Source organism: Anopheles ziemanni, chromosome X, assembly GCF_943734765.1.
Source record: "Anopheles ziemanni chromosome X, idAnoZiCoDA_A2_x.2, whole genome shotgun sequence".
Taxonomy (NCBI): Eukaryota; Metazoa; Arthropoda; class Insecta; order Diptera; family Culicidae; genus Anopheles; species Anopheles ziemanni.
Window position 1 is genome coordinate 13311727 of NC_080707.1, and position 17466 is coordinate 13329192.

At 46.9% G+C, this 17466-nt stretch overlaps 3 protein-coding genes across 3 annotated transcripts; all 3 read left to right on the top strand.

Moving 5' to 3' along the window:
- The first annotated feature begins 9330 nt into the window (after positions 1-9330).
- LOC131291101 (uncharacterized) lies at positions 9331-12479 on the top strand. Its single transcript, XM_058320292.1, has 5 exons — positions 9331-9747; positions 9822-10229; positions 11124-11264; positions 11323-11507; positions 12419-12479. Exons 1-5 carry the CDS (start codon positions 9331-9333, stop codon positions 12477-12479), a joined length of 1212 nt encoding a protein of 403 aa, XP_058176275.1.
- A 385-nt stretch (positions 12480-12864) lies between these two features.
- Positions 12865-14348, top strand: LOC131291280 (uncharacterized). The gene is made up of 5 exons (XM_058320469.1): positions 12865-13020; positions 13086-13216; positions 13286-13652; positions 13725-14033; positions 14100-14348. Exons 1-5 carry the CDS (start codon positions 12865-12867, stop codon positions 14346-14348), a joined length of 1212 nt encoding a protein of 403 aa, XP_058176452.1.
- A 334-nt stretch (positions 14349-14682) lies between these two features.
- Positions 14683-16714, top strand: LOC131291102 (uncharacterized). The gene is made up of 4 exons (XM_058320293.1): positions 14683-14841; positions 14924-15054; positions 15691-15814; positions 15875-16714. Exons 1-4 carry the CDS (start codon positions 14683-14685, stop codon positions 16712-16714), a joined length of 1254 nt encoding a protein of 417 aa, XP_058176276.1.
- Positions 16715-17466: the final 752 nt, after the last annotated feature.

The following is a 17466-nucleotide window of genomic DNA, read 5'->3' on the forward strand; positions in this document are numbered from 1 at the left end:
CGCCCGTAAGTCTCTGTTTGGCTTTTAGTGCCGGGTCGATAGAGACGATAAATAAAAACCCCTTCGACTCGAATACTGAAGCTAACCTCGCGCACAACCCACTTTCGGGGCGAATGATTTCGCCAAACGTGGCGACACAACATAAATTCCAATCGACAACTGGCCTGACAACTATCGGCAGTACAGTTAAACGTAGCGTAAACATGCACCAAATCCGGTGCGGGGCCCCGGAAAGCCGGGGTCGGACATCCCTGAGATGTATGCGAGCGCGCGTGTGTGTATGTGCTTTTTGCACTTTAAAACAGGATCCCTTTATTGACGCTTGTCCAAACTTAGGCGCCGGCGTTTTGCATCAAGTGGAAAATGGTGAGTGGAAACAATAAAGTAGGGAAAAATAAAAGATTCTCCAGAGGGGCTGGTGAGCAAAGGGTGCGGTATAGGGTAAGTGCACCGGATTGCCCAACCCCGGGCTGCTGCGGGGTGTGGTGGCTTTTGGGATTGATTTAGTTTATTGGTGTTTTATTGAATTTTAGTCTCGCTCGCATATGTTACCATCGAGGCAGGCCGGAGGAGATTTGGATAGCGATTTCGGGTGAACAATCCGTGCGTGGAGAAGGCTTTTGATAGTTATAGCTTGGCCAAACCTTTGCTTACCAGAAGGCACAACTTATAGCTTAGAAATAAATTCTTTACTGTATCGGAAGTCGTTAGATTAGAACAATCTATTAAAACTTCTCTCGTCACTTTTTTGATACGAAATCAGCACCTGAGGGTTGGGTTTACAATTACCATTCTTTACATAAAAAAAGGGTTTCTGTGATTGCAACCCTCGCATTCCAGCACTTATTCGTGTCCTTAGACAAGTTTAGTTCCTTCATTTACCTATAAAAAAAGATAGTGTTGTAAAACCTAACCCAAAACCGATCCAATTTAAGAATATGCCTTTTATGAAAGTTACTTACAGTCATGAAGTGACATATGAGCCAACACGCCTGCTCTAAAGACGACCTGTTGCAATTTATGGTTCAGAAACTGACACCGGCAGCACCGATACCTCGTCATCGTTATTCTGCTTGTCCGGGTAGGGAAATCAAGGTAAAAACATGGCAACGGATTGAATGGTCGGAAGGGTGCGGACTGTTCTGCTTCAAGAATACCACGGCGAAATCCTTTGTCTGGGAGTAGAAAGTGAGAAACACCCAGAAGGGAACACGTCCCGATCGGAAACGATCCGTTGGCGGAAGGATACCTTCACCTTACGAGCCGAAAAATAAATGGCTTCGACGGCAAGAATGTTGACTATCGAAAGCTGCTCGACAGTGTCCCGGCGGGACGAGCTTTGTGTCCTCGTTACACAACAATGCCCGGCACACACACATACAAATCCCAGCATGCCACTTTTTTTCAACTACCTAAGGTGCTTCCCGGCATTTATTTCGCAAAACCCCCGGTCGGAAAGGTTTTGCCCGACCATTTTCCTTTATTTTGCCGTTTGACTTTTTGACGATGGTTATGATCCGGTTTTACGAGCTTTCCACCGCTCGGCGTCCCAACATGCTCAGAGTGCAACAAAAATAAAACCTCAAAAGAAAAAAACAAGAAGGAAAGGGCAAAGATTGTGCCTCGTAAAACCCATCGAAGGAAAAGTTAATATTATCGTCGATAATTGTTATAGCTTTAGACATTTTCCCTCAGGGGGTTTATTTGCGTTTGTGTGTTACTTTTAGTCCATCCCGTTGCTTCTTATTTTTATACTCCTCTATTCAGGGTTTAACCCCGAAGCAGTTTCATTGATTGGCCATTCGGATGGCGACTGTAGTAAATGTTACTTAACTCGACTTACCTTTTCTTCTGTTTGTTGTTTTAGGAACTGGCAGAATCAACGATATTATGGTTCCAGTCAATTTCAAACTGTTTGAAATAAGAATGAATCAATCGTTCAATATCAACTGCATTGATGAGGAACGGGACTCCGTCGAAAAAGAAACATAATTAAACACAGAAGAAGTGTAACGCTCAACAGATCCGGCCTCTAGACATAGGCTCGGAATTGATAAGCAGATGCAACTGTTATTCACAGAGAAAGCGTTTAAGTTTACCGGCAGCCAGGACACGACCGTATTAGGTTACCAAGTTAGCTAGATCGGACCCACATACATTTGTGCGATACAATTGTCTTTCAACAGAATGTACTACCTACCGGAGCTAGGGTTTTTTTTTGCGACCGGTAAGGTTCACTGCAGACCATTCACCATGGAATGTCAATTTTATTTTGTGAAATGTTATTCGTCTATTTTTAGATCCTGAAATCTAACGCAAAGCGATGAATGGTACTCAAGGTTATGCACGAGAAAATTTGCGAACTGAAAATCAAGTGGAAGGCACAAGTTGAGCTTTATTTTTAATGCCAAATTGTATCATCCGGTAAGTCAATTTCTCAACACAGCCAGTTTGGTTCCAAAGTGACGGGGATTTAATGTTTGTCACCAATCTATAAACGATTCTGTATTTGATCAAATTTTGATATTAGACTAACATGACATTGACTGTGGTTGGAACGTATTCGAGGAAGCCTTTTTAAAACTTGTAAAAACCTTTTAAAAAGATATGGTTTAAGCGTTTGACACTGATCCACTTTCACGCGGGTAAAAGTACCAATCCACTTCCGTACGATTGAAAGGACGCTCGCAAGGACGATCAGAAGAGCAGCGATAAATGGACGTGGTCAGTTTTACAACCCCAGTGTCGTGCATCGGCGGTTTTAGTTTAAAACGACAGTTAGTTTTACGAGCTCGTACGGAAGTGCCGCGAGCGAGCTGTGGATACCATGTTTGGGGGTATGTTTTGTGAACTCGTTCGCTACCGGATGCTGGAGTCATTCAATTTTTATCGCCCTTCTGAAGGAGTTCAGTGACGAGATACCAATATTGGAGAGTAAGCAAATTTTTCTTTACGATGATGAGAACCATTTCGCGTCGTAGATTACGTCAAACCGGGGGGAAATGTCCGTATTCGATTTACGGTTGATCGATTGCTCGGAATGGCACGGAAGCCCGATTCCGGACTCTGCGGGCATTTTTAATTGAAAATCGAAGTGCATCGTGCTCTATTTCTTGGCACAAAGTGTAGTCAATAAATTGCAGTCTTCGCAACGTACGGGTTTCGGATCAGCTCCATTGACACCATGCGTGCGTGCGATGGTCCCACGGATGTTTTATAACCCACAGCGTGTATGAATAACAAACCCCCGGCGTCTGTCTGTGCGCCCGACCAGACGCCATCGCGTCGGGGTTTTTTATCCGCCCAGGGCGGGTCACGCTGGTGGCGTTTTTGGGCGGAAGGAAAAAAAAAGAAAACCCAGTTCACTTTAATAAAATCCAGTCATCATAAAAGCTACACAAAAGCTGCCGTAAAGTTGTGCAAGCCAGTCCCCCGAGGGGCGCGTTGCAATCCTTCCGAAGGGGCGATGAAACCCGTTTCCTTTTTTTTTTGGCACACGGGCGAACATTTTTTCGCACCGTCACTTTTATTGTGACATTCGTCTTTTCGCTATTTTGTTTTCCTATCAACTCTAAACGAGTTGTTTCCGTTTCTTAGGGGTTGCCCGTTTCGCACCCATGTCTCGCTTTAAAGTTCGGTAAAAGTGCAATCGATAATAATAACAATTTAATAAAAGAAAAACCTTCCCTAATAAACACACGGCCAATCGGAAGGTTGCTACCGCACCCGTTCGGTCCCATTAGCAGCAAAGGGAAATTTGTAATTCATAAACCTTTTCACCGCCACCCGTCTCTCTCAATGGGACGACCCTCCCAACCAACGGGTAACAAGGGTCTCCGTTCCGGATAATGTGCCCGCATTTAGCCGGTGAAACGCCGCCACCAGCCGAAAATCTTAAGTACCCGGGGCTGGTCTGAAGTTTTGAGGAGGGCAAAATAACGCGAAGACAAAAACATTCTCACACCGAGCTGCGCTAGGTGGTATATGGATGTATATATGTGTTTTTGTTTTCTTTTATTATTCTTCATAATTTCCAAAGATTCGAATCACAACCACGAGCGGTAAATTTTGACGTGAGATGTCACACCGTAGCGTTGATGGGGATTTTTGCTGACTTGTGTAAACTGCCACTGGTATTATTGTGGCTTCCGTTCCCGTTCGGTTTTATGCCCTCCAGTTGATCCCTTGCGTATCCTCTACCGTTGCCATGGCAAACGTTCTTAAACTGTGTGAGGGAAAAAAAAAGAAATCACCACCAATTCCCGGGACGTATAACTGCAGGGTCATAAAAGCAAACGACAATCACCGCCAACGTTTGCGCACACATGTCCGCCGGGCAAGGACTTTTTCGAGCTCGCACGACGGAATGCAACAGTGGTGCAATCAACCACGGGGATTAGTGGCTGGCTAGTTCGTCTTTCCGTGCAGCCGGATCGTTTCCTGGGGCGGTACGGCACGTTTCCATGGAGCGCGGATGTGTGTTTGATTTTTTAATCGCCTGACATGATGTTCGTTCGTACCCGCACACTGGGACTGTGGTGACTGTGACGCCAACCCTGCGTGTGTCTTTGTATACAGCACAAAGGGCTCATCGATTCTTCCCATAACCATTTGATGTTCCACGGTTGTTACGCGTTAACGGATTTCTTTGTACGGAAAAGTAGAAAAGTGGCCTCATCCTGGCGAAGAAAGGAATCAAAAGTCGCGCGCGTCAATAGACTACAAGATTGCAGATTATTTATCGCAACGAACACGAATCTCCCTCCATACCAGCTCTCGGTGGATGTTTGTTTGTTTTCGCCGTGGTACAATTTCCGGACCCGGACTCGACCGTCCGGATGACGCGCTAATGATTATTCAAAACACTGGCAAACCGCCGGAAAACCACCGCACGGAAATTGACCGGCCATTGCTGCGTCGGTAGCGTGCGTGTGCCCCGTAGATTCAGGCACTTAGCGATAATGGTAATCGAATTAGTTTGGGGCTTTACCGGGCAAACATCACTCTGCCGCTCGGAATGACCGGAGCGATAGTGCTGGGTTCCGCGTGTGCTGCTTTGGTGCAACCGGGCATGTTTGCCCGGGTTTCCGGCGCTTTCCTTCCTCCCGCCCAGCGTCCTAATGTCTTAAAATATAGCCATAATTTGTCAAGTGCAAATTACTCTTATCATCAAATTAATGTTTGCATAATGAATAATATTCCGGACATATATCAGGATCTTCTTCTCGCTCGGTATTTCTTCGCCTCGTTACCCCGAACCGTGCCCTTCCTTCCCCACTCCCCAGCGTGGCGGAAATGGAACGGCACACTAACGCAAAGTAATTACCTTCCTCCTCGCGTTTCCAGCCGATCTGGGTTTTCTTGGCCTTTGGGGCGTGCGCTTTTGGGGGCTGGCCAACGGGTGGGGTGAAGAAGCAGTAGAATCCGTCAACAGTGTCCAGGGCCTGGGAGGTCATTTAGGTGCGTGTTTGACTTCCACTTCATTTCGCTACATTTCACCACCCACGGGTTTGCATTATCTGCCTCAGCTTTGCCGGGATTGAGGATGGAACAACATCGGTTAAATTGCAACGATTAAAGGTGGAGGGAAGGGGAGGATCGGTTGGGAGGGAGCACGAAGCACGCGAAATGTTCAATCATGGGCTGATCCATCCACATCATTATCGACGTCGAGCTAGTTGGTTCAATTTCCGAGCCGGTTTGCGTTTACGGTGAATTGGAAACCATTGCTTCGATTGGGGAATGGGAATGCTCTCCGTTTCGCCGATTTCGATTAACAGCCCACCAAGACGATCGGGTGCTTCTGCTATTGCAATTGCGGCCGCGGTAGCTCCTTCGTCATCCGCCCGCCCCAAGTGGGAGGTAAATATATCCTACTTCCGAACGGTTTCGATCCTGAGATATGGAGTCGAAAATTGTCCGATTGCAAGCGTTCATCGTCAGTACCAATTGGTTTTACGGAAACATCACTCCATCACAGGATTGGCGGCCCAGTCCCTTACTTCGGCCACCTTGGATTCGGCTTGAGCGGGAGCGACGTCACAAGAAAGCATAATAAAGGTTGATCTTTGATTAGCATATCATCAATTTTTGAGCACCCTCCCTCCGTTGGGCGCAGGTAAATTGCCAACGATAATTGGATCGGGTGGTTTCACGACGCTTCGGATACGCTTACGACGCTTCGGATACGGTCGAAATGCTTTCCCATCCGAGCCCAGGAGCTGGCACTACCGGAATATGCACTTTACCCGCGGTAAAGGAAAGTGGAGGGAGAAAAAAGGTATTAGTAAATGGACGAAGCGGAAAGGGTTATACCCTTGTGGTGTGGGGGAAAAGGGGCCAGTCTTACGGAACCGAATCCGAATGTTTGTCAACTACGCAAATCCACAACACCCCCTCACGACATCCACAGCATCAAATGTTTACCGTTGGTTGAAGGATGTTCGCTACGCTTCTAACCTCAAAGAAACTAAGGCCTCCCACCCGTCCCGAATTGCCTTCCGGTTGTGGCTAACGTCCATTTAAATGATATGAATCATAAATCAAAACGTTGCTTTCGCCCAGCACCGACGATGGTTGCTGGAAGGACGACGACAGCTAATTTAAATTAGTGCCGAAACGACGCTGTTCGATTTCAAATGGCTTAGCTAACCCTCGCGCCGGCGGTGCCTTGCCGGAGATAAGCGAACCGGACACCAAGCCACGGTTCCCTGTGCGGTTCGCCGTGGAAAACACTTCTGCTTCCCATGCACCGGTTCCGGTGTGCCGGTGTGGAAAGCGACGGAAGTTATTAATCGTCCTGCACTTAATGCTAGATAGATCGTGCCCACAAACGTACTTGGTGGCGGTGAAACTTTACCCGTGTGTCGCCTTCTTCAACCAATGCTCCCTTTTTCGAGTGCTTCAAGCGCTAGCGAAGGTGTGCGTTTGCCTGAAGGTACGAACAGCTACGTGGCCACTGTTGTACCGCGCGCCGGGATGGGCTTACCGTAACGGCACACATTCATCATTTCCTTGCTGGGTGATGAGCTATCGAGGCTTAGCGAGCGAATGATTTACGTAGAACGGTTCATGGATGCCATATTTTACGCTTCAAACAACGTTTCCCCTTGGTGTGCGGTCCTTAGCGCATGGGTTCGTTTGTGCTTAGATGCCATGGTGAGCGTGGTTGTAGTTCGTATGGGTACTAAAATGTGACGAACAAGTACGTAGCGTAAAACACAGACACGAAAAAGCACTGCAACACTGTTGTAACCGACATTATACACCTTGAATCCACAAAAATGCACCATGGATAGTGTTTTACATTTCAAGGATTTCTCTGTCGGTGTAAGCCTTGCCACCTGCTCTTTGGGTCACCAAGATTTCGACTCTAATAAACCAGCGTGATACGCACAACTGAAACCAATGTCAAAAAGCAACACAAGCAAAACCCGCATTTGTACGTCGATGTCCATCCCGGCACCGGAAAAAAAAGTTACGTATCAGCAAAACAAAAACCGCACGTGCTGATGTACTATTTTTCTTGTGTTTTCTGCACGATCATGGCGGAGGGGGGAATTTACGCTTTAAACTCTTCAATGTCCGACGCTCACTATGACCATGACTTATTTCATCTAACTGTCCATTTATGTTTGAAGTGTAATGTTCTTAGTTTTAGATGGTTTAATGTAAAACTTTAAAACGAATGGCAATACATTTTTAATTTGCAGTGTGAAATGATGTTGACTTATAACAAACATTTGTTTGTTCATTGTTTTTAAAATAATAAATAAATGAGATACCGTGTTTGATCGTACTTACGAAAAGACTAGCTTAAAAAAAGTTAAATATAATGTTTGCTTTGCGGTTTTTCTGTTTTCTGTATGTTGGTTTGTTTTAAGCGTAGTTGAGCGTCTGCGATAAGTAATAGTGCACAAAGAAAAATATTTCGACAGAGGTCATGATTATGATACCTAACTACTTCCGGAAATGACAAAACTAAAACTAATTTCTGTTTCTAATTTACTATCTGTGCTAACACATGCTCTATCATCAACCTCAAAGTTTAGGAACAATAAGTTTCGAAAGAAACTACATAAATCGGAAATAATAAGATATCATTACTTCTGTCCTTGTAGCCTTTTTCAGTGCTGGGAAAAGGGATTAAACAGGTGCCGAACTGGCGTGATTGTTTCAAAGATAAGATCATGATAAAAGCAGTAGCGTTCTACCAATTTAATGTGATTCCTGGGATAGTTCGGAACATGTTAAAAAAAATAAAACAGTAAAAAAGCACACAAAAAAAAAAATCCTGTAAACTGGACGTGGAATATCGCGAGCTTATTGTTTTGCGCAAAGTGAAATCACATTTTAATCAAAGGGTTGAATTAAATAGCAGAAAATTCAATTATATTAGCAGAATAAGTACCAAATTATTTTCAATTCTACATATTTTACCTATTCTGACAATGCAAAATAGTTAATTATACAACATCAACCAACTATAGTTTTTTTTCTTTATGATTACACGATATACTTTTAAGGGTTAAACAAAATTGTGGTGTAGTGGTGTACTTAATGTTATTAACGAAGATATGAATGAGAACGTTCAGGCTACCACATGTTCGAATGTTTTTACACGTTGACCGAGGCTAGCTCAAACAAAATGTTTTTTTCTTCTTCTCTTTAGATTTAAATATACCTTCCGTTCGTCAAATCGTGCAGAATAAGGCGGAAGATGACCCGGAACAAATTTGTTTGCGCCCTCCACGATGCGCGCAACAAAAAACCATTTCAAACAACACCAGCAGTGTGGTGTGTGTGGCCGGCGGGGTTTTGCAAACAGTGCTGTGCGCAACAACGGCACAAGGCTGAAGGAGGGCAGCACAAAAAAAAAGTGGCTGGGCTCCGTTGTCAAAATCACAACACACACGGAATTTGTCCGACCGCAAGGCGCCCCGGGACCTAGTGTGGCCGGCCGGTAAAGGTCTTCGCCGATTAAACCATTACCATGCATTTGTACGCAAGTGTGTCCGGTACGCGGGTAAGTGCTCTCGACGTCTCAAACGGTGGAACGAAATAGAAGAGAAGAAAAAAAAAAAACGATTAAACGAAAACGCTTGCCGTGATGACAATTCACTACGCACGCGATAGTTGGGCAGCAAATTGATGGTGGAGTAGTACACGTGTTACACCCGTGTGTGTATCGGTAGGTGTGAGCGGGTACCATTTGGTCGCGCACAATGTGTGCGCCCCGGGCTTGCTTGCCAGCGCGGGCAGAATCCACTCGGACCTGCGGATGACCGGACGCTCGGCAGTGTGTATCCGGTGTTTGTGATCGTGTCCGGCATGTCCGCCCTCAGCAAGTACTTTGACCAGGCGATCGTGGGAGCTACCTGCCGGGAGCTGCTGCATCCGGCATCGAGCTGCGGTCAGTTCGCCCGCCGCAACCTGCTCGGGACGGTCGGCTCGAACGTGCGCTTCTTCCTGCCCATCTCGGTGCTGCGGTTACTACTGCTCGTATACAATCGGCGCGCCCTCAACCGGGCCATCCTGGCACAGACCGGGCGCGAGTTCGGCGCCATGATGGTGAACGCGCTGCTGGTGGCCAACTGCTGGACCGGTATGTTCTGCGTGCTGTCGCGAACCACCGGCCGAATCCACGACAACTACTCCGTCTCGCTGGCACCCTTCCTGGGAGCGCTTGCCATGTTTGTGATGCCGGCGTATGTACAGTCCACCCACGCCAAGGCCATCTTCATCGCGGTAAGTAAATGCTCCGACAGGTGTTTTTCTTTTACACATAAACCCGACCCATATTCCCCTTGTGTGTCCCGTAGGATCTGGAGTGTTGGATAAAGTCCCGCGAGAACACCCTCATCGAGTGGATGCGAGACTCGCGAACCGTCGGCACCCTCTGCTTCATGCTCGTCAGCGCAGGTATTGCCCGGTACGGGCGGCAGATTCGTCACCGTGCCGAGTTTTGGTTCTTCACACCGCTCCGGCCGCAGAAACCGGAGGACGTAAAGGCACCCAAAGTGTGTTACCACCGTGAAGGGTGCACCCGGTACGTCCTTACCGGGATGCGTACCTTTTTCACGTTCGGTGCGATACTGGAGTTGGCACGCCGACTGATCGTGACCGTTGGGAAGCTGCACCAGACGACCGCGCTGGAACGGGTTCGCTCTCTGCTACGCCTACGCTACCGCTTGATCCTATTCCTAACGCTCTACAATGGCAGCTTTCGGGTACGTTATACGCTCACGGACACGATCGGTAAAAAGTGGTTTAATGTACCGCAATTGTTTTGACAGTATATTCAAAAATGGTGTACAAACAAACTTCCATTATGTGAGAGATTATCATAACAATTGCTTAAACGATATGTGTCGCCGGTAATTATGGATAACGGTGTCGTAATTGTGTTCCATTTGCTTGCTCGTTAGACACAATTTGCAGATTTACCTAACTTTTCTAGCTGTTCACAAATTAAAAGTAACTGTCAAAGTGATGTTTTCTCGATCTTTGCGTAATATACAGCGGCTTCTCTTTTTTACCGATCTTACTTGCGACAAATCAGATGTTTGTTTCGTAGAGATCATACGAGCAAGTAAGAACAAAAAATAGTACCACCTTTTTACACTGTCATAAATTTGCCATGAAGGTTGCATTGCTCGATTATCTAGCATCATCTCGCGTGTAGTTGCTTCGGCAAGCACTTAGGTTGTAATTAAGAGAGGACAGATAGATGGGCAAATTAATTTTCGGGCCTGCTTAATGCCTGCCTTCGTGTAGTAATTCAAATTGGCACACCTTAACTTACTTCTCTGATGTTAGATGAACACTTTAATGACATGATCAAGCAGGTGCTTAGCAAAAAATTGTAGTTTATCGCATCCTAGACCCATTCGTAGCACCGTTAATGTAAACCGTCTTTACATATGCCACACGTGTGGTGCTCCAACGGTGATGGCTACAACGGGGAAGGTCAAGCTCGTCGACACTGTCTCGCTCGTTGGGTCACTGGAGCGCCCTTCTGAAGCGTCGACGCACGCGTTTTGCGCAACGCGCTCGAATTAGCTAAACACTGCTTAACCATGGCACGTTTTCTTCCAAACTCTTCCCAATGTGTTGTTTTTCAGTTGGTGAATTGCCTACTTGCTCGCCAGCGTAGTCGGGTGCGGGAGACGGACGATATGGTCGCCGGGTTCACCGCCGGGTTCTGGTATTTCCTCTCGCCAAGCTACAACATCTTCAACCTCGCCGTGAGCGCCCTGGCGCAGGTAAGTTCCGGTCGCGCCTCTATCAATCGTGTATTAAGTCGTATCTTTCGTTTTGTAGACGTACTGGAATTTCCTGGTGGAGAAGCACGCCAGCGTGCCGGTCGTGCAGCGACTCGATCGCGTGTCGTTCGCATCGATCGTTTGGGTTGCATCGATGTGCTACGTTACCTACTCCCGTGCCTACTACCCGTGGGCGATGTCCAAGTTTGCCCACAAGTTTATCGATCTCTGCTCCAACTACGCGTAAGTGTATGCATGTCGTTTGTTTCAATTGACTAGCGGTTGGATAACTCAATTTCAATCCTTTTATGACGGAGCCTTCAGTTCGCGTGGCAATTCCGATAAACGCATCACAATTTCTTCTAATTCTAAACATACTGTTGATGATACACGATTTGTTTTATTTTCCAAAGATTGTTTACTTTTTGACCACATGAATTTGAGGTTTTCATTACCTCCAATAACCAATTTTAATGGAAAAACTGTTATTGTTTTTACAATAAGGAAAATCGTATAAACGTAATATAACTATATTTCAATTAAATAACGATAATCTCAATTAAGATCTGCGAAAAGCACTATGACAGTTTGTTTGATATGTTTAGAAGAGTTTTAAGAAAATTATTCGGCATCGAATTGGGCAGGTTTTGGAGCATAGAGCATAAACCTAAATACCATAGAGAGCCTTCAGGGAATTCTGGCAAGGCTGCAGCGATTGTCAGAGAAGAATAGCGCAAGATACCCTCGGCCGTGTTGTCTAAAGCCGGCGAATTCGATGCCGAATGTTCTTTTTAATAATAACTCTTCTATAAACTATCGAATAAATTACGTACTTTTTGAAGATTCTTGAGGTGATTATCATGTTTAATCTATAACAAATTATGTTGCTTTTATACAAATTTCCTTTAATGACAACAATAATATTTTCATTAAAAAAAGGGTCACTGCACCAAAACTAGTAAAAATCTCAAATAATTTGGGCCAATGGGCACCTAATTTAAAACAAAATAATACAACAACTTCCATCATCAACAGTAAGTTTGAAATTTAAAGAAAAGGTTGTGCGTTTATAGGACTACCACTGCACTGTACCTTGTTGCCTGAAGCGAAAACAGCACAACACTAACGCGCTGCCCTCTTCTTTCTCTCCACAGTTCGCGAACGGCATCGGAAAACTTTGCCCGTCGATTCCTGGTAGCTAATCAAGTGGAGTGAACTGTTTCCATCTTGAAGCAAATCAATTCAATGTTCAAGTTTTAATCGATTGTCCTTTAGCTAGACTATTTATATTTTAAAAAAAAAACATTGTTCGGTGTTTAAGAGAATGTTGATATTTAGTTTTTCTTTGTTAATTAGCTTAAAACTCACTTCTTTGCGTAACGGTTGGACAAGCAACAACTCACTGCGATGTTCGGAGCGAACGCGGGAACGTTTTGCGCTAGAGTTTGGGGAATCGAAAAAGTCAGAACGTGGCCGTGGGGTGACCTTTTGGAAAGCAGGCATACATTATGACCGATCGTCATGTAGTGGTCGGCTCGGGGCAGTTCCGTTTTGCCAAGCAGTGCTTAGCGTGTAGTACGAGCGTACGGCCGGACGAGGAATGTCCGAGTTGAGCAAATGTTTTTACGAGGTGACGGCCGGTCGCTCCTGCCGGGACCTGTGCCATCCGGAGTACGCCACCTGCTGGCAGTCGTTCGTTGGGGTTACGAAAACGCTCCTACCGGGAAGCTACAAGCTGTATTTAACACTGCTCGTGGTGAGTGACCAACGCTAATGACGTAGTGCTTCAATTACAGAACCTTTTCTACCTGTTGTTAACAGATCCCTCCACTGGTGAAAGGCGGTGGCTATACGGCGGAGTATTGGAAAAACCACATCCTTGGCTATGCGTCCATCTCGTTCAAAACCTACGTTCTAGCGATCAGCGGACTGACCCTGCAGTGTTTGCTCTAGTAAGTTTGCGTCGCCCCGTGTGTGCCACCTATCCCTAACCTCAACCTTTTTGTGTTACTTTGTTTTAGCAAACTCTTCGGCAAGCTGCACTACTACTGCCTGATGGGTGTGCCGGGTGTGGTTAGTGCGGCGCTCGTACCAAAGCTACCGAAAGTGCACCTCCGGCTGCAGGGCATCACCTACTTCAACATGATGCTCGAGGTGATGATCAAGAAGAGCCGGTGCCGCTGGCTGGCGTACTTGCGCCAGTCGACGCCGTGGGCGACGGTCGCTTTTATGCTGTGCAGCGCCAAGATAATGGCCGTGCTGCGCGCCGAAACGGTCAACCAGTTTTGGATCATGTATCCGGCCACACCGAAGGACGCTAGGAAAGGCTCCAATGCGACGCCGGTACCGTGTCTGCATGATGGGAAGTGCAGTTTCTACGTGAGCGATGTAAGTACGCCGATACGAGAAGATCTGTGATGAAAATAAATGACCGCTTGGTTTCCTCGTCGTCATCCACAGGCCATGTGGAAGTATGCGCTCGCCGGGTTTACCATCGAGGCGGCACGGGCGCTCCTATCCAAGGGAACACTGGTGTACCGAGAACCGGCACGGTTTCTTACCGAGATGCGTTCGGCCGTTGGGGTGGCATTGCCACTCTTTTTGGCGCTGTACGTTGGGAGCTACCGATCGCTGAGTTGTGTGATGGCTCGCCTAAGCGGCCGCGAGCATCCGGGCCAGGCGAGGGTGGCCGGGTTGGTCAGCGGTGTATGCTACCTGCTCTACCCGAAGTACCAAATATTCACGCTCGCGTTTACCAAGTTCGTCGAGGTAGTGTTTGACATCCTCGATCAGCATCATCGGCATTATTCTAATCACATTTCCTCTCGGTTGTAGATGTCCTGGGAGCATTACCTCAACACGGCTAAGAGCAGGCCCCGCTTGGTGGCGCTTCTGCAGCGCGTTCCCTTCCTGCGCCTCGTGCACATGCTTTCCATCGGGTACATGTACCACGCGCTGGTGTTTCACCCGCATCTCTCGCCCGCGTTCAACTCGAAGTGCGTCAACTACTGCTCGGGCTACCGTGTGGAGCGCACCAAACGGCGGCTCGTCGGTTGGATGCTCGAGCACGCCTGGAACAGCTGACCGTGACGTCCATCAACAGCCAACCCAATCAACTCCGACCGCAGCCCAAACCTCATCAGCTACCTAGTAGCTTGTTTTCTTTGATGCACCAAGCCGCCGCCCGCATTTGCATACGGAAACCTCTATCGGTGCGCGATTCCTTTAGGCCCCGGTGGGTCGTTTCGAAATAAACTCTTTCCGTTACGTGCTTCAATGTGGTTAAAGTTCGATGTTGCGTGGAAAGAAGAACCCCGAAAAAACCTAAAAAAAAAGTCGCACGCACACATTTCGGTGCATTCTGGCAGGCACGAGTCGCCTGGCCGCGTTATCGCTGGCCAGAGGTTCAGTGAACGGTATGGTGTCGTCAAGCAAGCTTCTGTTCAGCCGTGCCTCGCTCGGCCGGACCTGTCGTGACCTCTGGCATCCGCAGTTCGCCAGCTGCCTCGCGTACAATGTGCACGTCTGGCGCACGATTCTGCCGGGCAGCTTCAAGCTGTACATTCCCTTCCTGGTGGTACGCTCCTTGCCATCTTCAATCAGCCTCCTGTATCTCGGGCGTGCGATTTGATTTGTGATTGATTGTTTTGTGTCCACAGCTGCCACCGCTGGCGAAGCTGAACGATGTCGACTGGCGGTACCTTTGGGACCACACGCTCCAGTATGCGTACATTTCCTTCTGCACCTACGTCCAGGCGGCCCTCTCCCTATCGGCCCAGTGTGGATTGTTGTAAGTTGAGCTTTCTTAAAACCCTTCCTAACGTTTGGAATGGAGAAAATGTCATCGCTTACAGTAAAACAAAGGACAATTTAATGCAAAGACAATTTAATGAAGTAAATTTTATCGTGATCTTGCATCCGTTTACGTGTATTGGTAGCAACTTTAAGCATATCAGACAAAACTATTCTTGTTGACATGTTTTCCACGTTTCTGTGTGGCTTACTCTCTTTCAGCTTTTGAGTTGTTGGAATAGATCCTGCGTTTAAGTTTTGTCAATGTTTCCCCCCCCTCCCATGGGTAACAATTGAGAGACGATCGGAGGGTTATCAGTGTTGGGTGTATTGTTGATTTTTAATCGGTTCACGTATGATGTTTTCTGATAAAAATTAGTCACTTCCCTAAGGCATTGCGTGCTGTATAGCTTTTGCAATATTAAACAAGTTTGTTCCGTAAGAAAGTTGAATGTACGAAGAAATAATCAATCGTAGTTGCTTCAATTCATTTTGAAACAGAATACTGTCAAGTTTGTTGTGAAATGCTACTCCAAATGATGCTTTCAGAAGCAAGTTGGTAGCGTTTTTCGTCGTTCATTTTAGTTTTAAATACAAAGGTTTAAACGCCTAATTTATCTCACTCTTCTTCCAGCCATCTCGTCGGAAGGTTGAACTACTGGTGCGTAATGTTTTGGCCGTGCTTGCTTGGGGTAGCGATAGGGCCGCCCTTGCCGAATCAGCTGCTTCGACTGCAGGCCATCACTTTCTTTAACATGGTAAGACACACCCAAACACACGAAAAACGGTGTTGAGAGTAACATTGTGTATTCTTCTAGAGTCTGGAAGCGGCGGTCCGAAAGAGCACCTCACCAGTTGTCCGGTTCGCGCGCCGCTCGAACACGCTCGCCACCGTTAGCTTTATGGCGTTCAGCTCGATCATCCTGACCTGCCTCCGTAGTGGCCTGGCGAAGCAGTTTTGGCTCGTAAACCCCAGCCCGGTTGCGAAGGAGGGGCCGGTTCGGTGCGAACATCCCGGTTGCTGCCGGCGTCATCTTCTCGACGGAATGCTTAAGTACGGCGCGGTCGGCTTGGTGCTGGAAGCTGGCCGGGCCGTCCTGCGTCAATGGACACTACTGCTAGGGAATCCGCTTGCGGTCTTCGGTGGCAAATTTCTCCGTTCGTGCAACCTGCGGCTTGGACTGTTCCTCGCGTGCTACGTGGGCATCTTCCGGGCAGTTTGCTGTCTGCTTGCCCGCCGTCGGAGCGACGAACAACAACAAGAGAACACCCCGGTGCTGATGCATGCCGCCTTGGCCGGCTTTCTGGCCGGCGCACCGTACTGCGTCTACCCAACCTATCAGATCTACACGCTGGGCGTGACGAAAGCGATCGAAATTGCTTGGGAGTACTGTCTGACCGTACATTCCCGGTCCACCGCGACCATCGGGGCGGAAGAAAGCCGACCCAACCTGCGCACGACCGTGCTGCGTCAGCTGCAGCGTTTGCCGATGTTGCGCCTGGTGCAGATGTGCTCGTTCGGTTACCTCGGACATCTGTACGCCTTCTATCCCCGCGTGTCCCCGGTGTTCCACCAAAAAGCGATGGACGTGTGCTCCACAGATCTTACACTCGGCATGAAGGTACGTCTCAACCGATGGATGAAAGAAATACACTAACAAACAGCACTAACAACAAAAAAAAAACAAAATAACATTATTTCCGACCTTCGCTGGGTTTGCACTTTACTTCTTTTCCTTTCAACTGCCACCAGCGCCCCCTAGGCTCGCCAAAGGGGCAACCAAGAAAAGTTCGTTGCATCGTAGCTTTCCATTCGGAAAGCTCGTTTCCTGGGGCTTTTCGTTTTATACAGAACTTTTCTTGATTTTATACACAGAGTTGTACAGGATTTATAATACGTTCTCATTACACTTTTCGGAAGCAACTAGAGTAATAAATCAATTTACTTAAGGGCACGGGCAAGCGTAAACGCTACTGTAATCGTAAATCACGCTGGTCACACGTAATCTGTGCTTTGCTTTTGTTTTACATCACTTCTGGCTGATGTTTCGCTAACAAAATAAAGTAAATGTTAAAGCATTTTGTCGGAGCTTCAATAAATATTCGAATACAACACGATCGAATGAAGTACTGGTTCGTTTGTTTACGTTTTAGATCTTTTTGATTACGCATGCGATTATTAGAATCATAATTGATGTTGATAGATCGATAAGCGTAATTTACGATTATTGTAGTAACCACGTTAAATAAATTAATCCCTTCCTTAATAACAATGGGTCAGTTGAATGCCTACTTTCCAGTAAAATTTGCTGTTTATTTTTATGAATGCTCATTGTACATGTGGGAATAATATGAAATGGTATCCTCACAATTGTCGCGCACTTAGCGATGACACAAACTACTTCGATTT

Coding starts and splice junctions, on each gene's coding strand:
- LOC131291101 (XM_058320292.1), top strand. CDS start 9,331: ATGTCCGCCCTCAGCAAGTACTTTGACCAGGCGATCGTGGGAGCTACC. Junction 9,748..9,821: donor CCAAGGCCATCTTCATCGCG/GTAAGTAAATGC, acceptor TGTGTCCCGTAG/GATCTGGAGTGTTGGATAAA. Junction 10,230..11,123: donor TCTACAATGGCAGCTTTCGG/GTACGTTATACG, acceptor GTTGTTTTTCAG/TTGGTGAATTGCCTACTTGC.
- LOC131291280 (XM_058320469.1), top strand. CDS start 12,865: ATGTCCGAGTTGAGCAAATGTTTTTACGAGGTGACGGCCGGTCGCTCC. Junction 13,021..13,085: donor TGTATTTAACACTGCTCGTG/GTGAGTGACCAA, acceptor TGTTGTTAACAG/ATCCCTCCACTGGTGAAAGG. Junction 13,217..13,285: donor ACCCTGCAGTGTTTGCTCTA/GTAAGTTTGCGT, acceptor ACTTTGTTTTAG/CAAACTCTTCGGCAAGCTGC.
- LOC131291102 (XM_058320293.1), top strand. CDS start 14,683: ATGGTGTCGTCAAGCAAGCTTCTGTTCAGCCGTGCCTCGCTCGGCCGG. Junction 14,842..14,923: donor TGTACATTCCCTTCCTGGTG/GTACGCTCCTTG, acceptor TTGTGTCCACAG/CTGCCACCGCTGGCGAAGCT. Junction 15,055..15,690: donor TCGGCCCAGTGTGGATTGTT/GTAAGTTGAGCT, acceptor CTCTTCTTCCAG/CCATCTCGTCGGAAGGTTGA.